Below are 24961 nucleotides of genomic sequence, written 5' to 3' on the forward strand. Positions count from 1 at the left end.
ACAATTTAACGCATAGCTCGTCAGAACAATAGAAGCTCTGTGGTATATTTGGTGTCAGTGACTAGGACTGAAATTCCGATTGCAGCCGAGGCAATAAAATCTTACTCTACAGGCTAATTATTTTACATTGCATCATCTTATACTCCAAACATGTGAAATACTGTGTCAGCTGTTGTGGAAACGTTGTTCAATCTCCAATTGATCGATGGTGACAGCAGCACGTAGCGTCTGCTCATTGGACGTTACTGTGATTGACTGAGGAGACGAGAGGAGAGGGCGGCTGGGCGATACCATTCATCCGGCCCAACACCGAAAAATAGCCTATGAAAAGATTAATGAGCTCTAGAAGCCATCAGGACTGCGGTTTCAAAGAGGATTATGGGCGTGTAGCTGAATTCGATGGTAAGATTACGAATCTGGGTAATTTAGAGCTGGATTAGCCTCCTAATCAGACGCGGTGTCCCCTCGCATCCCTGCGAATAAACAGGATGAGGAGACGGTTTTGTGACGCTGCAAGGAAACCTGCGAAGATGCAGAAATTCAAACAGTGATGGACATCCAGTTTTCTTCCAGATCGGTTTAACCGTTTTTGTTTTTTGTATTTATTGTTTTACCAGCGTTCCCTTTTTTGTTGGTCATGATTTTCCTGCGGAGGCTTGTGCAGCTTTCGGTGCTGCTGATCCACGCTGGATGGTGGGGGGTCGCGCCGAGCCCCACCGATGAGGGAGCACTCCGGACTGGCCACGGAGAGCACGGAGAGCCTGGACACCAAGAGCCTCACAAGGACTCCTACAGCACCTTCGCCTCCGAGTTTCTGGAGTCCAGATATCTGTCCGATGATGGTGAGGATGTCACTCAGTCCACTAAAGATGAGCAGCTAGTGGTTTTGTTTGCATGCTTTTTTTCCACACACAAGCACACAGGGCCTAGCACGGGCAGGACAAAGGTTAATATGTGCCAGTGTTGTCTTGCATCCAACCTGTCACCTCAATATGAGGCCTTTCAGCACCCAGGCCAGCACCCCGATGGTAGCTGCCCACCCCTTCCTTCTCCTCACCCACACACAGAGTGCAGATGGCCTCTCCTCAGTTGGCCTTCATCACTGAATACATGTATCAGCTATTTAGTGTGTAATCAACAAAATTCACGTTATTTATTTACTTATTTGCTGTGTTTCGCAGGTTACCCATTCCCCACAGCACCCCCAGTTGACCCCTTTGCCAAGATCAAAGTCAGCGACTGTGGAGTAACAAAGGGCTGCATAAGGTTAGAGATCCACCTCTGTCTTTCTCTAAAAAGAGCTCGAGTGTTACTGTAATCCCTGGGGGTCCTTCATCCCAGATGCTCCTGACGTCAGAGAGCCAGAGCTAAACATGGGAACGCTCAGCAAGCTAATCTTTCTTCTTTGTAACCTGGATTCAGTTTCTTTTAAAAAGTGTCCTCATTTGTTTAGATGAGCTCTGTCTGCCCAGCTGAGATCTTATCTCTAGTGAATGACTGTGAGCATTTGCATTTATTTATCTGCACTCAGGTACGGGAAGCCGGGGTGCGATGCAGAGACGTGTGACTACTTTCTGAGTTATCGTCGCATCGGGACAGATGTGGAGTTTGAGCTGAGCGCAGATACGGATGGCTGGGTGGCTGTAGGTTTCTCATCTGATAAGAAAATGGTGAGCAGCTCTGCAACATCTCTGACTGCTAAAAGTTACACAGGTCTTGTGTCTTATTTGGGACAGCAAACCATGTGTTTGTATCTTTTGGGCTGCATATAATTATGATTTTTTTCCATTAGATTGAGATCTGGTGACTATGGAGGCCCTTTAAGTACAGTGAACTCGTTGTCATTTTCAAGAACCCAGTTTGACACAATTTGAGCTTTAAGACATGTTGTGTTATCTTGCTGGAGGCAGCCATCAGAGGATAGGTACAGTGTGCCAATAAAGGGATAAATATATTCAGCAACAATCTCAAGAATGGCTGCTCACTGGATATTTTCTTTTACAAGGAATTCTTTGGAAAACATAGAGATGTTTACATGGGGAAAATCCCAGCCGATCAGCAGTTTCTGAAATACTCAGATTAGTCTGTCTGGCACCAGCAACCAAGTTCAAAGTCACTTAAATCACTTTTCTTCCCAATTCTGATGTTCATTTTGGACTTCAGAAGGTCATCTTAATATCTTAAATGTTTAAATGCTTAAATGCACTGAGCCATGTGACTGGCTCATGGGTATTTTTTTTTAATGAACTGGCCTGGAAGTGTATATTTTACCTTGACTGTATCATAATGGTCAGTTTTTTCAAGAACTAAATTTATGCACATTTTGGAAATAACACTCTTTGTCTCCTTAGGGAGGAGACGATGTTATGGCCTGTGTGCACGATGATAACGGGCGCGTGCGGATACATCACTTCTACAACGTCGGCCAGTGGGCCAAGGAGATCAAGAGGAATCCGGCTCGAGACGAAGAGGGCATATTTGAGAACAACCGCGTCACCTGCCGTTTCAAGCGACCGTTGTACGTCCCACGAGAGGAAACGCTTGTGGACTTACACCTCTCGTGGTACTACCTGTTTGCATGGGGACCTGCTATTCAAGGTGAGCGATGAGTCTTTAGCGTCAGATTACACTGCCCATTTTTTTAGCCCTTGCCCGTGACATCTCCTTCATCTTACCTGTCCAACAGGTTCCATCACGAGGCACGACATTGACAGTCCTCCAGTCAGCGAGCACATGATCAGCATCTATAAGTACGTGGACATCTTCATGCCCTCCACAGCTTATCAGACATTTAATTCTCCCCTCTGCTTACTGCTCATAGTAGCTCTCACCTTCTACCTGCTGATGGGGACGCCATAACGAAGCACAGCACAGCACAGCAGAGAGAGGATGAAGCAGCAATAAAAAAAAGTTTAAATCTGATGCCACATACAAGTGCCCTCTTTGCACAGACTGTGTTAGATATATTGAACATGAAAGACTATATATTCATAACTCACACAGCATCTTGAAGTATTAAAGCAACACTCTAGAGGTGATATGTGCTGATCTGAGTATTAGACAAGAGGGCAGAGTAGTAGTAGTAGTTTAAAATAGGCCAGTCATTTTCAGTGTTAACGATAGCTTCCAGTTATATAAAAATATGAGGACTCCATTCCAACAAATACATCTCACAAGACTTTGAAACCCTGCATGCACTGGAAAATCTGGGAATGGTTTCAGACACCCACCGTGCACTGGTGAATAATGTCAAACTTTGCCAAAACAACGGGTTTCTGAGGATGAAAGGAAAATAAAACAGCTCTCACAAATGCTTCCCGTCTCCTCACCCTGCTACGTTTCTGTGGATCTCAGCCTTAAAAAAATAAAATAAAAATGTTGTTTGCTGGTGTTAGAAATATGGACTGCAGGGTTTCAGGAACAACCCGGTGCATCTACTATGTAAAAGATTTTCGTATACTTTTTTTTTACATCCTTGTCTGATTTCATCATCTCACTTCCTCAACCACAGTAACTGCTTTGTTTATCAGTACTGTGACACTGTGACTTACAGCAAGACTGATGAGAAGAGTTACTACTATTGCCTGTTCAAGCAATAACACGGTTAACAGAAACATTTTGCTCTTATATGAAGTAATATTTTTTTCCCCTGGGTTGCTATTGTAGCTTTTGAAGTGTATTAAAAATGGTTGAATATGTTAAGATGTCTCCCACTGAAACATCTGTCGCTGCTGTGCTTATTGCTAAGAACACAGTCTATACAAAATACAGACGCTGTAGTGAATGCAGAGATTGCCTTCTCACTCTGGAAGTATAAAGCCAAAGGGCATGACTTTAATAGAATGTAACATAATTAGATTTTGAGCAGTGGCTACGTGTAGTATGATGTGCAGCCTGATAAAATGTACAAATTACTCATACATTCACACTCGTGAGAGGCTGGGCAGAAGATAAAATACACAAGAAAGCGCAGAAAATAACAAACCAACAAAAAACACACCACCTTTTACACACCACCTGCTTTTCAAGCACATGAAATGGGCAGTGGGAAAAATAAAGGGGTTGTAGAAATTCTCATAAAAAAGTAAATGAATGTACAAATGCAATGGTATTCATATAAAAACCATTGTATATTTATGCGTGGTTGTTTTGTTTTGTTTTTCTTACCAGTTAACCTAACATGCATGCCTGCCATGGGAAGAAGCTGTAGGGCACAGGGAGAATATGCAGCTTTTGAACAGAAAGACCCCACACAGCCATGAGATTCAAACCCAGTGGAAGTGTAAGCTAGTGTGGTGTCAACTTGAAGTCAACTTACCGTACCATTTAAAAAACAAATGTTTAAAAAAGGATCTCGGAATTTCAGAAAACCTGATCATCATGACTCTAATTGTCTTAAAGACACTTTGTTTAACAATGTAATGTAATTATTTTTATTTATATATTTTAAATAGCTATGATGTGTATTGCTGCTTGAATTAAGTACTTTATAACATCACCTTGTAACATTAATAAAACAATAATAAAAAATAAACCGGAAGAAAATTGGTAAGTTAAAAAAAGAAAAGAAAAAGAAAACAGGAAGGAACGCGCGACATCACCGACACTTCATTGCCCATGAGGCCTTTGGGCATTCGATGTTGCTACGTCATTGTTTTCCTCCCTCACGCGGTGGATCAGTTGGACGGGCTGGCGGAGCTGAAACTGGGAACATGGCAGACGAGGAGGATTCGGCGCCGGATCCCGCCGCTGTCTCTCCCCCAGAGAGTCCTCACGCTGGGCAGCCTCACTTTGTTTCTTTCTCGGAGAGCTTCCAGCCGGCTGTCGGGATGATGAGCCAACTGCTAACCCAGCCCTCCTCCCTGAAGTTTGACAAGAACATAAAACAGGCCTTCTACAACACCGGGGCGATGATATTTGTGGCTATCTGCTGCGGGGCAGCTGTCCTGGTCTATTTCATCCTCGAGGCCTTCCTCCGCCCGCTGCTCTGGGCTGTGCTCTGCGGCACCTTCCTCCACCCCTTCAAATACTCCCTGGCTCGTCTCGGCCGTTCATGGCTCAGCGGCCTGCAGGACAGCGGGACGCCCATAGTGGTGGGGACGCTGCTGGTCCCGGTGTGGTGTCTCAACTACGGGGTGGAGGCGATGGGTAGGGTAGTTCTGGAGAAGCTCACGATACTCCTGGTTATCGGGGCGGGGGCACCGCTGGTTTACTTCCTCTACCTTTTCTGGAGTGTCATCGGTATGCAGGTGATCCTCGGGCACGTCTGTGGGGTCATCGGGAACGCGCTGGACTGTTTCCACTTTATGTGGGTGAGTGACAGTAGAGTGACAATCCTCTCTCTGACAGAATGACAAAGGGCCCCTCTGTCCGTCAGAGTGGGTGCTGTTAGGTCAGCTCTGTGTAAACTGTGGCACATATTTTAAATATTATCTGGGACAGAATGTTAAAAGTTATACTTTAAACGTCAATGATTTTATTACTCGCCTGATTGTGTGGGTCTTACTATAGTAAACTAGTAATCTTACGATAACAAACTAGTAGTCTTTTGATTGTTGGTTGGGTAAAAAAAAAATCAAATATGAAAAGCTCACATCACGTTATTTGCACAGAAAATTATCTACAGAGGGAGTAATAACAGTAATTGTGAATTTCATTCCTACTTAATCCCGTTTTGTGTGTCTGATTAAAATGAACTCAGAATTAAAATGTTGACTGTACAAATGTATAAATGTTATTATCATGTTGTCATAAATGCCATTTAGCAATAGGCAATAGTTGATAAAGAATAATTGGGGGATTAAAGTTGACTGGCTGCTGCAGTGTGTCTCTAATAAAGACTTATTCGATTAACCTAAACAGAAAATGTGTTTCTTGGAATATGTGTGCAAACTTTTATGTAAGTTGATCTAATTTCCTGCAGTTCCAGCATCTGATCGATCGGTACCTCATTCCCAAACAGCTCCAGGGGCCAGAACCCGTCCACCTCATCCAAATTGCATTAAATATATATTAAATTACATCAAGGCATGTCTTTGTGAGGAGCGACACAAGCTGAGATCTTTATGAGCAGTCGATTAAACTTCTAGTGTAGTCTTAAGTGCTGACTGCTAAACAGGAGCAGAGCGTTTGTAAAACTGGATGAGTTTAGGAAGAAAAAACATCAACACAAAGTGATTATCACAAAAACTGTTCAATTATACTTTTTAAGACTCATGAAGTTTAAAGGTTCAGCATCAAATGATGATTATGATGCAATGGAAGAGAATAGAAGTCTCAGTATATTTAATTAAAATACCCTCTGTTTCATTATTGTGCATCTTTGTTTTATTTCGTCACAGGTGGGGACTGTCGTGTTTGGATACTTGCTGGCAGTTTGTTTTAAGTGGAGTCCTCAAACTGAGCGGTACCTGAGGACTCTGGCACTTCCTGTCTGGGCTGTCCTGCTCTTCTACATCGGTGAGTGTGGACAGCGCCCACAGCCAGCCATACAAGCTGCCTCTTTGGACTGCAGGAGATTTCTTCTAGATGTGGTCAATAAGTTGCTGCCTGTACAAATCCACTTGTCTTTGAAACAGAGGGCACGCAGAGTAAGATGAGGATGTCGAAAGTATTTTTAGCACACTTAACACTTGCTCTGAGCTTCAGGCGTGAAGTTTTAAAAAGTGACTGAAAGCTGGTTAAGAAGAAGTTCTGCCTTAAAAGGAGGTTTCTGGGCACATGTGAGAAAATGTTTTCTGCTTTGAAGTTTTTAAAAGTGCTTTCATAGCAACAGTCAACATTGTATGTCATATTTGTTTATGAATATGGTTCAGCTCATCAGGCAAGACTAGCAGAGTCATGCTTGACAAGGAATATACCTGTTAAGCCAGTAATGTCGTCCTGCAGTTTAACTACAACAGCTTTCTCTCAATCTAGTTAAATGTATCCATCCGTAACTCATCCATCTTCTTCCACTTATACAATTCCTCTATCTGTTTTAGTGTCTCTGACTGGCTCATGGAGAGTCCCCATATTTGTGGTTGTGGTTGGGCTTCTCATCGTGGGCTACCAAGAGAAACCACCTGTCCCTGGCAGAGGTGAAAATATACTATCACACCTATACACTGACATACATTGACATTTACCACAATGAGATACCTTTACTCACCATTAACTAGGTAATAAATATGGTCAAATGAGCACAAGTCTATGATGTGCTTAGATTAAGTTGCATTTAGCCACATTTGCCTAAGCCTAGCTTTACGTGAAATATAAGTGACTTGAGGTGACTGGTTGGGCTACGCTCATCAGACCAGCTTTGATCTTTCCTACTGTGCATCCTCCGCTCTGCCTGCCTGCCTTTGTGTTTCGTTATATTCAGTCTCTCTTGATCTCCCCAGGTGAGCTTTCAGGGCAGGTGCTGTCATTTGCTGCTAACACTATTTACATGGCAATCTCCTGTAGCAACCTTCAACCCAAAACCGAACTCAGTGGAAGCTCCTCCACAGGTAAGCTAGCTGCATTGTATTCAGTCTATTAAAGAAGATCATACAGATGTCCCAGATATCTGGGCTGTAAGGTTTATGAAATGAGAGAACTGGCAGATTGAACAGAGGGAATCAGACCTCTGAACATACTGTTCGATAAATGTTCAGAGCATTGCTAATTGGTCAGAAAAATGTCAAGTTTTAAAACCCAAGATATGCAATTTCAGTTTTACATTCTTTATTTCTTTTTTTACTGTAGCTGCTTTGGCTTTACCAATTTAGCCACAGCGGCTGAAACTCAACTGCTTTGTTCTTTCTTTCTCTTCCTCTTCTGTGCTTCCTCTGTCTGCTTTCCCTCATCCACTCATAGATGGTGTGCAGTCTGTGGGTCCCGTGCCTTCCACTCCTGGGTTTCCCGGGTTTGCTGGGAGCTCTCGTACATTGCCCGGCCTCTTCCAGAGAGAGAAAAGCTCCCACAGAGCCAGTGATATTTACTTTATTCTGCTGGTCTGGGCTATTGTCTTGGTGCAGGTCTGGCTCAACCTGTGGATACTACAACTGCTCCCTATTCCTGTGGCCGGTAACACACACACAGACATACAAACAGATATGTGCACACTTTCAGTTACTCCTCGTCAGTCGGATTTTACTCATGTGCATGTTGGCTCACTGATCTAGTGTGGGTTCTGAAGAAGCTGGTGGTCCGGTTTGGTATGAAGAGCTTTGCAGAGAGGACTCTTACCTCGTGGTGGACGGTGCTAGAGAAGTTTGGACGTGAGCGTGAAGAGGCACTGCTCCCTGGACCAATCAAAGGCCTGGCTCAGTTCCTCCTACGTATCGACACTAAGGTAATGTAAGAGCTGCCTGTGAAGCTGATGTCCTTATTTCCTCTGCCTTTGACTTTATACTTCCCCATCCAGACACACTTTATCTGCAACTGCTTGATAACAAATTACTTATCAAAATATCTCAGGAAAACTGAAAGTCTCAAAATGCTCTGTTGTTATCAGTCATATTACATATGTTAGTTTCATTTTTAATGTCTAAATTTAGCCAGTGTAAAGATCTGCCAGGTCCTAAATTTATTAAAATGAAATTGGTAAATTCATATTAAATTGCCAAAAACGGGGGCTTTTTAGTTTCCTTTACCTTTAACAGAGGATTTTAGCTGCTGTTTTTGTTTTTCAGCCTTTTAGTTTTGACCCAGTTGCAACAATCTCATCAGTGTCGTTTACGGCAACAGCTGGAAGCTATTTTTAGCAAAAAGCTGTATTAAACCAAGTGTGCGCTAAACTGCCCAGCACCAAATGGTAGACAGACAAAATTAGCACTTAGCTGAGAAACACTTTCAAATCAGTTCATTAAAAAACAGAGCTAAAAGGAGAGTGAATATTAGCCTGATGCCCGCATCACCAGGTGGGCAAGAAAATACTCATGCATCAGTGATGTTGTTGCCCCATATCTGCTGGATGTGTAAGTATGCAGTTGTTTTGTTTCCAATCAAAATTTAGAGGCAAAATATCTCCAAATCTCTCAATATAGACTAAAAATCTCAAAAAACAAAGCAATGCAGAGCAGAATTTTTTGCCGACATATTAGAGTGAGTGACAGGATTAGTGCTACATGGTTTACATTTCTCAGGTTTTATAAATAATGATGTCATTGCTGTAATCTTATACACTTTTCTGCCTTGCCCTCACAGTTTTGGGATGTATTTGTGTTCTGTCTTTGTAATCACATTGATTTGCATCCCACTTGTATTGCCAGTCCACACTCACTGTAGTTAGTGTATCTTGCCTGCCACTTCCTGAGGGGTGTACTACGAAGCAGCTTCCGCAGAGTTTGACTTTTTTGTTTTCATGCATTAGTTGGTCCCATGAAACCTAAAACCTCATTCAAACCTGACGGGTATTTCCAATTTTAATGTTATGGTTTCTGTGACAGGCTCTGTCCTCGCTTACATAAAAGTGGGAGTTGGTGGTGGGAGCATCATTTGACTCCTGTTTAGCACAAAATGGACTGCAACAGCTATACTGGTGCTGCCAATAACTCAAGATGGAACAATTCAGCAGAAAAATATAATCGCATAAATTAATAAATTACTATATTTATTTTACCACTCAGTCCACTCCTGGTGCTGCTATTTAATGTAGAGATCTACAAATTAGAATCATGATGCGTTTCATTATGAAGTGCATTCAGGTTTGACACTGTAATGAGATAACTTTTGTTATTGACCAAATTGAATTAAATAAATTTTCTTAATTGAATAACCTCTGTAATAAATTCCAGTAGACTGCTATCGCAGTAGTGTAAAACGTAGCATTTACACAAGTTCAGTGCCTGGGAATTCCTGTGAAAACACAACATGTACAGTTGTTGTCAGTTTACATTCATCACAGGCATAAACGTCATAGTAAATTTGGACTTTTAACGATTTTTTTGAGCTGTTCTTTTTCCAGACTTGTATTATTGTAGACCATATATGTTTAATGACTTTAAGGGAAAAAAGAAATGGGAGCATGAGTTTGAACTTATTTTAGATTTTCTCTCATCCAAATAGTCTGGAACATATACATACACGCCCAAATGTATACACATACTCAAGTGGTCCCGAAGGTTCTACAGTGCCTTTTAATCTGACAGGGCCAAGGCCTATTAACTCCTCATTAATTATTGACTACAGCTGGTAGTTTCTCTTTGCCAGCACAAAAAGGATTTGCTTGGCAGGACTCATTTGATTGACCTCAGACCAATAGGAAACTCAAAGGAGCCCAACCCGAGAACCACCGAGGCTCAAGAACTGGAAACTGTTGGAACACCAACATCACTGTCCACAGTGAAGTGAATTTTACATCGCAGTGGATTGAGAGGGTGTTGACCAAGAAAGAAACCCCTGCTTTAAAATCAACACATTCAAGCTCCTCTGAAGTTTGCAGCTGCTCAAACAGATAAGCCAAATGCCCTCTGGAGAAAAGTTTATGGTCGGGCAAGATAAAGATTGAACTTTTGGGCCACAATGACTAGAAGTATAAACATGAGGAACACTGTACTGAGTGTCAAGCATAGTAGTGGTAGCATCATGCTCTGGGCCTGTTTTGCTGCCAGTGGCATAAGGTACATTACAGAGAAGATTCTTAAACTTGATCTTAAATGAACAGATAGAAGGTTGAAACTTGAACACAGTTGGTAGTTCCAACAGGACAATGATCCCAAACACATATCGAAACTGGTGTTAGAATAGATAAAGTAGGCTAGCATTGAGCTTCTTGAATGGCCTTCCCAAAGCCCCGACCTCAACCCTTTGAATATTCATGGACTATGCTGAAAGGCTGGGTCTGCTCCAGGAATTATGCCTAAAGCTTGTCGATGGCTACCGGAAGCATTTGGTTGACTTGCTAAGAGACATTTAAACAAAATAATAGTGGAGATTTATGTATATATTTTGACTCTTAGTGGATTAGAGAAGAGCCAAAATAAATACAAACAACTGAGTTCAAAGAAATCATTAAAAGCCCCAAATGACCTGTGATTGTATGTAAACTGACCACAGCTGTACCGTTTGCACTGCTGTAACTTAACTGCTAGACTTTGTTCAGTGCTGTTATGTACAGCTTAACAGATTGCATGTCAGCTGATAATCTATATCACTCTTAGGGCAACTTGTTTGGAAAAGAAGTGAAACCGTATCACTTGGAGATGATGTTAGACAAAAACTTCTGAAAATAGCTTTAAAACGAGAGCTGCCCTTCTGAAACCTCTGGCTATAGTCTCAACATACCTTGCTAACACATGAATTCCTCTTTGTAGTACACCGCTCTGACCCCTCAGAGCCTGTACCCACACAGAGCTTGTATTCTTGTTGCACGGGTACATGTGATGACTGCTGCAAAACTCTTTCCAATAATAATTTTCCCAATGTCTCTTTGTCTCCTCCCCAAGCTCTGGCATTGGCTTAACAAGCAGGTAATGATTTGGAGGAGCAGAGTGCTGAGAGAGCGAGACTGAGAGAAAGTGGGCTTGTGTGTGAGAGACATTGAGAAAACAAGGGCAAATAAATAAATAACTTGTATTTATGTGCGGGTGTGTGTGACAGCGTGAGCACACCTTGTAGCGGCTTGGACTGGCATTTTACCCATCCACTGTCATCACCTCTGCCATCCTGTCTAAACATCTGTCCTCTTGCTTCTTTCCAGCTTTTATTTTGACAGTGAGCTACAGCCGGGGTGTTGCACTCAATAATCCCTCAGCCCAGACTGTATCTTCTCTGCTTTGACCTGAGTTTGTCTTGAGTGTGTGTGTGTGTGTGTGTGTGTGTGTGTGTGTGTGTGTGTGTGTGTGTGTGTGTGTGTGTGTGTGTATGTGTGCGAGCTGCCTCAAAGAGTAGTGTTAAATGGGGGGGGGTGTTTCCTTTTTTTTTTCCTGGAAATTTTAATTTTTTTATTTTTTAGGTGTGGCTAAGGGACTGGACAAAACAATGGAAACACGGTTATTCAATGTGAGGAACTAAACTTAGTGAATATATTGGCCACCTTTGAACCATTTGGCTTTGTGGAGCTGGTTATTACCATAGACTGTATATAAAAGATGGAGATTAGCACTGGGCTGTCACTCATTGTTTGGTCTTTGTTGTTGTTGTTCTTTTAGTTTTAAAGTAAGACATCAGAAAAGAGGCTTGGCTCAAATTGAGATTTTTGTGGAAACTACATGCTCAGTCAGCAGCCAGGACCAAATTTCAAACCCTTTTTTGTCATCTGTTTTACTCTTACATTTGACCATATTGTACAACATACAACATTCTGCTTTTTTTTTGTTTTGTTTTGTTTTTTTGTTTTGTTTGTATTTTAATAAGGCTTGAAACTATTGATGAGACCACAAACGCTCTCTGTAGTTCTCAATTTGAACTATATACAGAATGGCTGTAGCTCCCGTTGACCTCAATGTACCTACAAGCCTGCATTCTGCATCTGAAGGCCACCAGGTCACAATAACTATGGTTGGAAAAAGACTTGCTTTCTGTCTTGACCTCAGTACAAATTTAAAGTGTTTACAATCTATTCAATTCAGTTCGGTTTTATTTATATAGCGCCAAATCACACAAGTTGCCTCAAGGCACTTTATACTCTGATTCTGGCTGTTATTTATGAACTAGAGTGTCTTTTATTTAGAATTATCACAGGTGTTGATTCAGTTCAGTCATTTCTGATGATGTAGTTTATATTTTTAATACAGTGCCGATGTGCTGCATTGGAAATGTAGTGTTTGTCGTTGTGCGGCCTGTGTATAACTTTTTAGAGGTCTCATGCTCCCTGTTGTGATAGTGACTGAAACCTCTTCTAAACCTCTCGCTGCTCAATATTACCCAACTTCTTTAATTTAATTACTTCTTTCAGTATTAAAATCTTTTTGAAGTGGTGTTTCCATTTTTTTGTTAAACAACTGTTTGCTGTTCTTCTTTCAGGTAAGCTAGATGTTAAAGAGGAAGGTATAAGACTCGCTGTAGATTCACTCACCTAAGGTTTTACACAGACTCTTTGCAGAAAATGCCATGTCATGTCACCATCAATATAATAAACCATTACGCCATGGCCTTAGTGCAAAAAGAGAGAGTTCTGCTAACAGAGCTTTGATTTTAATGCAGTTTTGGCGCATTGAGAAACCTGAGTCGAGAACAGAGAGCTCACTTTGAAAGTGATGTCATGTCTGTTTGTTGTTAAACCAACAACCCAAAAAGCCACTTGCATGATTTAATGCTTCAGTGCAAGAATGGGTGCATGCATTGTATGAGTACAGATATGCTGTTATTGTCCTCTGTGAGGACTTTTTACGTCTAAAATGACTTTTCACAAGTGATAAGGACACAGGTTTCTCCATGTGCATGTTTTTACCTCCTTTAAAGTTGTACTGATGAGTCTATTTTGCCATCTTCCTATTATCCCCCCCCCCCTTCTCCCTGTCTTTGCCCTCCTCTCCTTTTTATCTGTGCACCCAGATGGTTGTGTGGCTGGAGCGATCTCTGGATAAAATCATCAGTATCTTCATCATCTTCCTCTTGGTCACAGGGACCCTGCTCATGGCTCTGCTGCTCACTGCTATGGTAGGTTTTTGGGTTTTTTAACCTGACTTCACATCATTTGCACTGATGATGGATAAAAAAAAATAAACATTAATCTTTGTAGGTTCATCACGAAAGTGCTCACATCATCGACGTAACCAGTAACCTCATCAATGAGACCGTATCTAACCATCCAGAATGGGCCAAGTAGGACAGTCCACTCTGTTTTTCTGTGTTTATTTTTAGACTTTCCTCTCATTTGCTAAAACAACCTTACTTTGTCCTCTGTTAGCCTCCTTCCAGAAGCCCGCGTGGTCCAGAAAGCTCTAAATTCAGCTGCTACTAATGTCTACCAGCATGGGAGAGAATGGATAACACAAAAGGTCAGGACAGTAATTTTCACTGATAATAATGGAATACAGCCAGACAGCGAGGAATGTGACCAATCTGTTTCCTTTGTGTGTGCAGCTTCATAAGATTTTAGGAGATAAGGTGAACCAAACTGCAGTGATTGAGAAGCAAGTTTTAGAACTTTGGGACCGACTGTATCACTCCTGGTTTGTGAAGGTAGTGTCAGAGTTTTGTGTTTAATGTCTCCCAAAGTCTGTTCTTCAGTATTCTTCAGTTTTACATAAAATACTATGGTCACATTTTTCAGAATGTAACCCACTCTGGACGGCATCGTGGGAATAAGATGACTCACAGACAGAACAGCTGGCTGGGGGACATCCTGGACTGGAAGGACATTGCTTCCTTTCTGCAGGAAAATATTGAGACACTACTGTCTGTAAGTATGAACGTATGTAACGTACACTATAATGCCAAGTGTTTCAATCACTTCCATGGCCACAGGTGCATAAAATCAAGCACCAATGCATGCAGACCACTTCTACAAACGTCTGTGAAAGGATGGGTCGCTCTCAGGAGCTCTGAATTCCAGCATGATACCGTGATAAGATCCCACCTCTGCAGTCCAAGACCATTTTGTTTTCTTAGATCAGGACATCAGCCATGAGAGCACCATGCCAGCACTGCCCCACTAGCAGCATTTGCAAATTTACAACTGTGTGCGTCTTAGATAGAAGTACAGTTTCCTGTGGATGGTGTGTTTATTGTTGCCTCGTCATTTTGCAGATCCTGGAGTCTTTGTGGGTTGTAATGAGCAGGAACGTTGGCCTCCTCATCTCCACCACGACCACTCTCCTCACCGTCTTGTTCCACAGCGGCACGGCGCTCCTCAACTTTGCACTGAGTTTGGTATGAAACGCTGATCACAGCCACGTCGTTTTCTCCATTTTATAAAGTCCAACTGTTTGCAAAATTGATTATCATTATTCTTTTGTAATGCACAAAAGTAAGCAGAAAGTGTTCAGCTTAACTGCAAGTGTTTCTCAAAAATATTCTAATAGATTTATAGAAATCTGAGGCCGAATAATGTCCTGCAGACTCGTCCATAAAAATGTTCTCAGACTTATGTTTAGCTAAAGATCATTCCCAACTGTGTGCTTAGGTTGATTTATAAATAATGCTTACTAACACATGTCAGTGGTGTGTGCTTGTTTGCTGTGCTTTCTGCAATGGAGGCAGTGCTTCTTTTAAGCATTGTTTAAACTGTTGTGGTACATTTAAACTCCTTCATATTAAGCACACACTCACACTGATGGATGCACTAGGGGGAATCTGGTATTTAGTATCTTGTCCAGAGTCATTTTGAAATGCATACTTGAGGAGCCTGGGATCAAATCGCCGACCTTCCTTTTAGTAGATGACCCGCCCGGGGCACCTCAAGGAGGTGCTATCATTAGCTAACTTAACAAGGCATTCATTCCACTGAAACATCTTCTTAAATAAGTATTTTGCCAGGTCGTGTAAAAAAAACAAAAAACAAAAAAAAAACATGATCCATAACCTGAGATCAGTTTAAATTGATGACACTGGCCTTGAGTTTTTTCTCCTCAATAAATAATGCCAGCACAAATGAGCAGTAGTCTGGAATGGCCATGGACCTTTACAAAGATCAAAATCACCTTAAAGTTAGAGGAGACTGAGGCCAGGAAACATTCACTGGACTAAAATAGTGAGCTGACATTAGAGCCAAACACGCATCCTGGAAGCGTGTCAACTCCACAGTGACCGAGGTGGGGCTTGGACATGTCATCTGTTCCTCAACCACAATACAGGACTTTACTGAGCATTGTTAACTGTGTATATTTAATGGTGTTGCTCTTTCTGTCTTATTTTAATAAAGTAGACCTGCCACATTTACTCTTAAAGATTTAAAAAGCTAATCAGATAGTCTTATATTTAGCACAGCTGCCATTTTTACTCCTTCCTGTAGGTGATTTTCCTGACTACTCTCTTCTACCTGCTGAGCTCCAGTGGAGAATACTACAAACCGGTTAAATGGGTGATCAGCTTAACTCCTCTCTCTCAGCCGGGACCCTCCAGTAACATCATCGGCCAGTCTGTTGAAGAGGCCATCAGGTAGTCGCATGCGTAAAAGCTACAGAATCTAAATTTGTACCTTGGCGAGATTATTTTTGACCATATTTGTGTTTGTTTTGAAGAGGAGTGTTTGACGCCTCTCTGAAAATGGCCGGATTCTACGGCCTCTACACTTGGCTCACTCACACTATCTTTGGCATCAACATCGTCTTCATTCCTTCTGGTGAGTCAGCGTGTCCGCAGCAGATTGTGCTGTCGTTATGTTCGCACCTGCCAAGCCACACTCAGTGTTTTGTCACTCTCTGAATCCCTCTTTCCTGGCCTGAAGCTCTGGCTGCCATCCTGGGTGCCGTGCCGTTCCTGGGGACCTATTGGGCAGCTGTGCCGGCAGTGTGTGACCTGTGGTTGGCGCAGGGTGAAGGTGTCAAGGCCCTGCTGCTGCTCATCTGCCACCTGCTCCCAACATATTTTGTGGATACAGCCATCTACTCTGATATATCAGGGTATGTATGCGTGACCAGCTTATTTGAGCTTCTCTTTATGGCACTGGGACATCTGACAAACAAATCGCACCAAACCACCTGTGACTGTTAACATAATACATACAAGTCCGCTTGCTGGCCTAATGTGGGTTTGAAAGAAAACTGTACAGTTGTACGAGTCTATAAACAGCGTCTCTGTTTGCCTCTGTTTCATAAACTCCCTGTTGTGGACAGATAATGCTCCTGTCTTCGAGCTTCAAGCCCTACTATCTTTACATACAGTTTACATACACACTCAAATGCATACATCAACTCAAATCTTTTAATAAGCAGTGCTGAAGATTCTACAATGTCTTGTAACTTGATAAGGCCAAGGCCTATTAATTTCTCATTAGTTATTATGATTGAGTACATCTGGCAGTTTCTCTTTACCAGCTTAAAAAGGATTTGACTGACAGCACTCATTGGATTGACCAAATGGGAACATCCCAAAAATTCAATGAAGATCTAAGTAGGAGAATTATAGATTTACACTAGTTGTGAAGGTCTCTTGGAGCTATTTCCGAACACCTGCAGATTCTAAGATCATCAGTTTAAGTAGTTCTAGCTAAGTACAAGTTATTCAGATGTGTCACCAGTTTGCCAGCGTCACTTTCCACAGAGAAGCCAGTTTTACCATGAACTGAGAGGATGACGACCAAGAAAGAAGTGCTCAAAAATTGACGTCTTCAAGTTCAACTGAAATTTTCAGCTGCTCACATGGACACGCCAAATCTTCTAGAGAAAAGTTTGATGGTGAGACGTATCAAAGAGTGAGTTTTTGTCCACAATGACAAGAGGTATGTTTGTAGTGAGTGAAAGCGAGGCTTACAAACCTAAGAAGGCTGTACCAGCTGTCATGCTCCAGGGCTGCTCTGCTGCTAGTGGTACTAGTACATTGCACAAAGTGGCTGGAATAATGAAGGAGGATCTCTAAATTCTTCACCTCAAATCAATCGTTGGACACAGTGGTTTGTTTCAACAGGACAGTGACCCTCAAACACACATCAAAACTGGTTGTGGAATGGATAAAAGCTCAAACTAACCTTGATGGGTGTATATAAACTTCTGACCACAGCTGCGGTTTGGGGAAAGCTAACTTTTTAGCCTGTTTTAGCCTTCGGCTGCATCACATGTGTGCACTGATACAGTAGCTGCCTGCCAGCCTTTCCACTGTGTTTTAAACCATTTCTTTTGTCTTTGTCTCAGAGGTGGACACCCATATTTGACAGGCCTGGCGGTGGCAGGTGGTGCGTACTATCTGGGTCTGGAGGGGGCTATTATCGGGCCTATCCTCCTCTGCATCCTGGTGGTGGCAGCCAACATCTACAGTGCTATGCTGATGAGCCCCAGCTCTGCAGTGCCCACACCAGTGCAGCCAAACTGGCCTCCCCATCCTATGAGGTAAGACGCATGAAGAACAAACAGCAGATTAGATGTTTTTAAAAAAATGCAAACCAACCAGTCAGTTGTCTTCTTGTCTGTGATTAGTAGGACCTTTACGGACGCCACTCCCTCTGTCCTGAAGAAGACCTGTGAATGAGCACATGAGGAAACGACATCCAGCTTCCTATAAGCTGATTCCTCAGGGGAATTGCTCCCCTCCCTGAAGCTCCTCCCTGTGTGGCCTGACTCCATAGGGACGCCCTGACTGAAAAAGAGGCATAGCAGCTGGTCACCCATGATGCTATGTGCTTAGCTGAACGGTTTCTCAGAGCGATATGGCACCAGCTCCTTTCATTCAGCAGCACACAAAAACTCCTGTAAGCATGCACCCTAATCCCAAACTTGGACCAATGACATCACATTGGGTTTACGATTGTGTAAGGTGGAGCCATCGATGCTAATCGCATCATCGCTCAAAACTCAGTGCCTAATTTGTTTTGTGATATTGAGAAATGCCTAAAAATTACTGTGTCATTTGTGGTGAACTGTAAGATGATATATTTTATCTACAAGACCCCTGATTTCCAGCCTGCACTCCTTGGCTGTATCTGTGCTACCGTACGTGGTTGTGCAGTATTTGTACTCCCTACCTCTCTCCTAATGGAGGCTCAAGTAGAGTTTGTAGTAAAGGCAGGTTTTCTAAAAAAAAACAAAACTTCTTGTCACAGTTGTTGTCTCATGTGACTCAAGTAACTGAGTAATTAGACAGGGACCTGTTATTATGCTTATTTCTAGCTACATATTCGTATTGTGAGACTATAAATGAGTATTTCGTTAAAACTGACATCACACTCTCGAAGCATTGGCCACTGTATGTGCAGTGACATCGCCACAGCTCTGTACCAGTTACACCAGCGCCGAGGGTGCAAGGACTCGCTACAGTATTCTCCTGAACGATAGGTGTCGCTACTCAGACAAAAAGTCCATGTCAGTGCTGGTAAGAAGTCAAAACCAGAACCAAAGAAATCAGAAGATTTCTTTTCTCCCTTTCAACCTGCTGTAACATCTCCCTCTGTGTAATCTGTGGCAGCTGCTGCACGAGGTTACATAAGTTAAGCGGTGTAGCACTGGCCAAAACGACATCAAAGCTCGGCGTTGTTCACAAGGGCGAGGAACATAAATGGACCCTGACACAGCTGCTAAGTTCACCTGCTGTTTGAAGAAGCCCTCTTTCTTCTGATTGGCTTCCCCTCGCCTGGCTTCCACACAGAAGCCAGTGCTCATAAACCCCGCCTCCTAATCACCATACAAGGAAATCTGTGCCAAGCTGATGTCAGGAGTTGGCAAAATGATTGCCTCTCATAAAGATTAGTTTTATATACATTTACCTCATTTTTTGATGCACATTTAATATGATCACTGTAATTGGATAGTAGTATAAACACTATGATACACGACCGATAGAAAATAAGGATAGGTCCCATTTAACCGTTTAAATTTTTACTCTTTAGTTACTGTGTTATTCACGATTCCGTGATCGTAGCTGTGACATTCTCAGCTTTGACAACGGTGTTCACTCCTGCTTTACTGAACCAAGCTTTGTTACCACTGTTTGTCTTTTTTTGTTTGTACGATTCAGTTATTATTAATAATAAAAATAATCTATTTTTATTGGCTACAGGTTTAGACTGATGATGATGACTACTTCTAATGGATCAGATTACACATCTTACAATCAGATTTTAGTCTGGTTCCATTATCAGAGGATGTTTTTTATTTTATTTTATTTTGAATGTATTTAAAGATTAAGATTGTTTTGTACACATATGTGTGAAACCAAGTTTTTAATTCCTTACATTCTCTGCTGATCTCTCACCTTTGCACTCAGAAAATCTTGATTGAGTGATTTTGTGAAGCACTTTCAAGTTTTTTTTGTTTCCTTTTAAGTTTTTTTTTAGGGCTGCGACTGTTGTCCCGGTCACAAGATTTCATTGACAGTTTAGACTTCACACACCTCAAATCCTATTTTAACCTCTTTTGCTCTTGCACTTCGTGCGCCACACTGTAACTCGAGTCAGAGCACTTGTCTGAGAGGAGAGTGTAAAGCAGGTCACTTGAAGCTTTAATAAAGAAGCAGATGACTCGTATGCAATGTGACTGATCAGACATGGCTACCATGTTAGCTGTCTGAGAGTGGGACAGTGTGATGTGCTATGAGTTTCAACCCAATACTGTAGTTTTCCTTTTGTACTGATGCTGTGGTTTTGTTTTTTTATTAATACTGGACATGCACTGATACAATAAACATGATCTAAACTGCAGTGACTTTGACTGTCTTGTATTGTCCTTTTTAGATTAAATAGATGAAACTGCTTGCTAAGTTTCGTGAAACTGGTTCAGTGTTGTATTTGCCAAAGTGTGGACGCAAGAAAACTGTCACTAATGAAGAAACATCAGTGGCTGTCCTAGCGTCATTCAGCAAGAGCCCACAGCGTAGCACTCGCCGCATGTCACTGGAGAGTGGCATTAGTCGAACAGCCCTTCGGCGGATATTAGCTACTCACAAATGGCACCCTTACAAACTCCAGCTACTGCAGCATCTCAACGAGGATGACCCAGATCGGCGCACAGAATTTGCAGAATGGGCAAAACAAAAATTGGAACAGGACCCTCAGTTCACGCAGAAGATTTTCTTCAGTGATGAGGCCAACTTTTATGTGAATGGTACAACGATAGTGGGTCCATTCTTCATCAATGGAAACCTCAAGGCCACTGGATATTTGAAATTGCTACATGATGATGTGTTTCCCTCTTTATGCACTGAAGCTGGCACGTTCCCTGAGTTTTTCCAGCAAGATGGTGCACCACCACATTATGGGTGCCAGGTCCGAGCATTCCTAGATAAACAGTTTCCTGGAAAGTGGATTGGTCGTCGTGGGCCAGTTGAATGGCCCCCAAGGTCTCCCGATCTGACCCCCTTAGACTTTTCTCTTTGGGGTCTTCTGAAGGCAATTGTCTATGGTGTGAAGATACGAGATGTGCAGCACCTGAAACTACGGATACTGGATGCCTGTGCTGGCATTTCTCCTGCGGTGATGCTATCAGTGTGTGAAGAGTGGGCAGCACACAATGGGCAGCACACTAAACACATTTTATAAGTGCTCAGAAACTTGTAAATAACTCATGAAAGAATAAAGTTACATTGAAACCAAGCACACCATTGTTTTTCTTGTGACATTACCAATAAGTTTGATGTGTCACATGGCCCTCTTCCTATTGAAAAAACAAAAGTTGGCCGACTTCTAAATGGCCACCATGGTCACCACCCATCTTGAGGAGTTTGCCCCCTCACATATACTAATGTGCCACAAACAGGACTTTAATATCACCAAGCATTACCATTTTATTACCGTGTATCCATATAAAAGGCCCACCCTTTAAATGTGTAATGTTTATCTGAAATGTGTTATCACCAGTGTTGGGACTAACGCGTTATTAAGTAACGTGTTACAGCAACGACGTTATTATTGTGGTAACGAGCACGGTAACTAGTTATTATGCCAAAATCAGGAACGTGTTAGTCGTTACTGGGATTTAGATAGGCTCGTTATTCGTTACTTCGTGCGGTGGCTGTCGCGGAGCTTCCACAGATTCAGTAACATCAGCAAGCGGTGGAGGCCAGCAGGTGGATGAGGGAAGGGGAGGCAGGAGGAGCAGAGACCCGAGGCAGCCGCTGGTCCAAGTGTGAACTGAACTTCAGGTAAGAAGTTATGACCTGCAGTCCATCTGGGTCAGATATGAACCAAGTTTAGGTGGAGTTTATTTTCGTTATGCTGACTTTTTCATACTGGGTACTAGCGAGCCTGACTGAGTTTCTATACAGCTGGGTGGGTGCTATGATGTTACTGATGTTGAACTTTATTTTGTTCATAAGGTTAATTATTAGAGTTGCCAACCGTCCCCTAAGAGAAAATATTAAGCGTTTCGTATTGAGGTGAAAAAGAATGCAGTTTCAGCTACAATGAAAAAGACACAAAGCTGGAGTTATTCTGTCTTTGCTGCACAGCTGCCTCTTCTTCTCTCATTCTCTCCCCTCCCTCTCCTGTTTCTACTTCAATCATGAAACTGATCAATGATCAGCTGATCGGCTTTTCTCTCTTGTTTGTTTATCGCCCAATTTGCGCCAGAAAGAATAAACCAGTGGAGGTCGTGTTAAACAACAGCAGCACGTTTAAGCTTGATCAGCTGTTGTTAGAATTTATTTAATATTAATTTCTAGTATCAGCTGATGTTTGCTGGAGCCACAGCTGTAAAGCTGCTGGTCATGATATCGGTTTGGTTATGTGGTGAGAGGGAAACATGAAGATGAAACCAGGAGATGTCCTTACTGAATCATCAGAGCTGAACAGGTGATGGAGAAACAGGTTTACCTTTTAGGTCACATGAATGAGTTGAAGGGAAGTTATGAACTGTTTCTGAGAGACAAATAACACCAGGATCCTTTTTTTATGTAGCTGACAGCTGGTAACTGTGCAGGGGCGGGTCTAGCAAAGTTTTGCCAGGGGGTCCATGTAGGGCATTAACGGGGAGACAACACAAAGAAGTACTTTTCTTTCTTATTCTCATTTAAAATATCTAGCTTTAAAAAAATAATTATCTGAGTTTTACAACAAACGATTGATAGATTGATGCATATATATATACCATCAGAACAGTGTACATCACTGTCACAACAGTGTTTGTTTTCATTCAAAGGCTTTATGATTTTTCCTATAATGGTGAGCCGGTCTCTAGTCAAAATGCCCGGGCCGATTTTTTGTCCCAGTCCAGCCCTGTATGCAGCTCATCTGCAGTCTGGTGTTGCCTACATCTTCCTATTCGGAAGGCAGAATTTCCGAGTTCTGAGTACAATCGAAAGCACCACGACTGCAGTTTTTGTGTTGGATGTAAAAGGCGCACATGACACTGTGACGTAGGCTAGAATCATGGCAGCAGTCAATAATAATGGATTGGATTTATATAGCGCTTTTCAAGGCACCCAAAGCGCTTTACAATACCACTATTCATTCACTCTCACACACTGGTGGAGGCAGCTACAGTTGTAGCCACAGCTGCCCTGGGGCAGACTGACAGAAGCGAGGCTGCCATATCGCGCCATCGGCCCCTCTGACCAACACCAGTAGGCGGTAGGGTAAAGTGTCTTGCCCAGGGACACAACGACCAGGACAGAGAGCCCAGGGATCAAACCGGCGACCTTCCGGTTACAGATGCGATTCCCAACCCCCTGAGCCACGGTCGCCCACAATGACGGTCCAGGCGTGGGATTTCTCTCGTGGAAATGTGCACATTATTTTTTCATTTCTATTGGTAGGTGGCGCAGTGCACTTGTGGCAAGTAAGCAAGCTAGAAGACTGGCAAAGTTATGGAAGAAACACATTAACAAGAGAATTCAGAGTAAAACCATAGTCACTTTCCCTAGTAACTAGTTACTTTGAAAGTAACGAGTAACTTGAAGTAACTGAATTACTTTTGATAGAAGTAACTAGTAATGTAACTCAGTTGCTAATTTAAAGTAACTTACCCAACACTGGTTATCACACTCATTTTAAAAGCTTGATAATATGTATTTACTCTCACCGGGGGCTTCATTGGGTACATCTTGGTAGTACTGGGTTGGGATTCCTTTTGCCTTCAGATCGTACTGTTACATTGTAACCTTGGTTCTCTGAGTGAGAGACTCTCCACTCTGTTCTTGATATGATAGAGAACTGCTTTTATTCTTCATGGCACAGATTCAAAAAGCAGTTGGAAACATTCCTCTGAGATTGATGGGACTCACTGTGGACTGTGGAGGCCTTTTGAGCACAGTGAACCCACTGTCATGGTCAAGAAACCAGTTTGAGGTGAATTGATTTTGGTGTGTTTTCTGCCGGAAGCAGCCATCAGAAGATGGACACACAGTGGTCATGAAGGGATGGACATGGTTGGGTAGCCTGTTTAAATTAAGCTCGGCTGGCTCAAAGTGTGCCCAGAAAATATCCCCACCACCATCACACCAGCAGCAGCCTGGACTGCTGATATGTGGCAGGATGGATCCATGCTGTCATGTTTTTACACCAGATTCAGACCCTACTATCCCAGTGTTGCATCAGATCAGGGAACTCTTTTCTAATCTTCTGTTTGGTGGTGGGGTGTGAATTGTAGCCTCAGTTCTTAGATGACAGTAGTGGCATCTGGTCTGGTCTTCTGCTGCTGTAGCCCATCTGCTTCAAGATTCAACATATGTGCTCAGAGATGCTCTTCTGCATAACTTTCTTGTATCAAGTAGTTATTTGAGTTTTTGCTACCTTCTTATCAGCTCTGATTGCCAAGGCATTTTCACCCAGAAAACTGCTGCTCACTGGGTATTTTCTCTTTTCTGGACCATTCTCTGTAAACCCCAGAGATGTGTGGGAAAATCCCAGCAGATCAGCAGTTTCTGAAAAACTCCAGTGTGGCAGAAACAACCACATCACGTTCAAAGTCACTTAAATCACCCGGTGCTCAGTTTGAACTTCAGCAGGTCATCTCAATTGTGTCTGTGTCAGAAAGAGTTTTGGGTTTTATTTTGGAGGCTTTTATGGTATCAGTGTATATAAGTGATGAATCATTTAATTTTTAAGCCCTCAAATGAAGTCAGATCTGTTCTTTAAAGAAAATATTTGCTTTGGCTTTTGTTCCTACTGCGTGTGCAAAAATCACGGAGTTCAAGCAAACATTAACTCAGCTTGTGTGGAGGGTTGTGTGATTGCTGAATGAGAGGGCAGAAAAAGATCAATGAGCAAACAGTGTCTGATATTAGTCTCGAAAATTCATGTTAAAATATGTGGAATTTTTCTTTTTTTTGAACTTGTTTTTGTTCTGAGACACATTTGAGAAAGAGTCAATCGCAAGCAGTGAATTACTGGTAACATATGAGTACCTGTCTAAAAAGTAAGATGGGGGGGTTTGCGTGGAAATCAAGTAGCCAAGAAGCTGAAAGAATAAAGTTCCTGAATAAACAGACATGAAATCCTCCCTCTGTGTTTGTGTGAGTTGAGTCAGAT

The 24961-nt window shown here is 42.3% G+C and overlaps 2 protein-coding genes across 4 annotated transcripts; both read left to right on the forward strand.

The window, feature by feature from the left end:
* The first annotated feature begins 264 nt into the window (after nt 1-264).
* frrs1l (ferric-chelate reductase 1-like) lies at nt 265-3702 on the forward strand. Its single transcript, XM_086311901.1, has 6 exons — nt 265-402; nt 618-842; nt 1182-1266; nt 1532-1670; nt 2352-2598; nt 2687-3702. The coding sequence occupies exons 1-6, from the start codon at nt 324-326 to the stop codon at nt 2857-2859; spliced, it is 948 nt and encodes a 315-aa protein (XP_086168027.1). The 5' UTR covers nt 265-323; the 3' UTR covers nt 2860-3702.
* Nucleotides 3703-4622: 920 nt separating this feature from the next.
* tmem245 (transmembrane protein 245) lies at nt 4623-20197 on the forward strand. 3 transcript variants are annotated; one of them, XM_086311898.1, is made up of 18 exons: nt 4623-5312; nt 6342-6459; nt 6984-7079; nt 7383-7490; nt 7840-8049; nt 8148-8317; nt 11412-11435; nt 13462-13566; nt 13649-13731; nt 13817-13907; nt 13993-14091; nt 14183-14311; nt 14659-14781; nt 15863-16008; nt 16092-16192; nt 16298-16472; nt 17700-17894; nt 17982-20197. In XM_086311898.1, the coding sequence occupies exons 1-18, from the start codon at nt 4638-4640 to the stop codon at nt 18031-18033; spliced, it is 2700 nt and encodes an 899-aa protein (XP_086168024.1). In that variant the 5' UTR covers nt 4623-4637; the 3' UTR covers nt 18034-20197. The 3 variants fall into 3 exon arrangements, with proteins under 3 accessions (XP_086168024.1, XP_086168025.1, XP_086168026.1); XM_086311899.1 differs by having other exon boundaries at nt 17985-20197; XM_086311900.1 differs by lacking the exon at nt 11412-11435.
* The last annotated feature ends 4764 nt before the right edge of the window (nt 20198-24961 follow it).

The sequence above is a fragment of the Aulonocara sp. 'chitande type north' Nkhata Bay genome, linkage group LG11 (genome assembly GCF_057382095.1).
Source record: "Aulonocara sp. 'chitande type north' Nkhata Bay isolate Kocher_YH1m ecotype deep benthic linkage group LG11, A_spYH_male_GT1.1, whole genome shotgun sequence".
Lineage (NCBI taxonomy): Eukaryota > Metazoa > Chordata > Actinopteri > Cichliformes > Cichlidae > Aulonocara > Aulonocara sp. 'chitande type north' Nkhata Bay.

Excerpts from the sequence above, each read along its gene's own strand:
- tmem245 (XM_086311898.1), top strand. The coding sequence starts at position 4,638 with ATGTTGCTACGTCATTGTTTTCCTCCCTCACGCGGTGGATCAGTTGGA. Across the intron at positions 14,782-15,862 it reads TCAACTTTGCACTGAGTTTG|GTGATTTTCCTGACTACTCT; the intron begins GTATGAAACGCT and ends TCCTTCCTGTAG. Across the intron at positions 17,895-17,981 it reads TGGCCTCCCCATCCTATGAG|TAGGACCTTTACGGACGCCA; the intron begins GTAAGACGCATG and ends GTCTGTGATTAG.
- frrs1l (XM_086311901.1), top strand. The coding sequence starts at position 324 with ATGAAAAGATTAATGAGCTCTAGAAGCCATCAGGACTGCGGTTTCAAA. Across the intron at positions 843-1,181 it reads CAGATATCTGTCCGATGATG|GTTACCCATTCCCCACAGCA; the intron begins GTGAGGATGTCA and ends TGTGTTTCGCAG. Across the intron at positions 1,267-1,531 it reads GTAACAAAGGGCTGCATAAG|GTACGGGAAGCCGGGGTGCG; the intron begins GTTAGAGATCCA and ends ATCTGCACTCAG.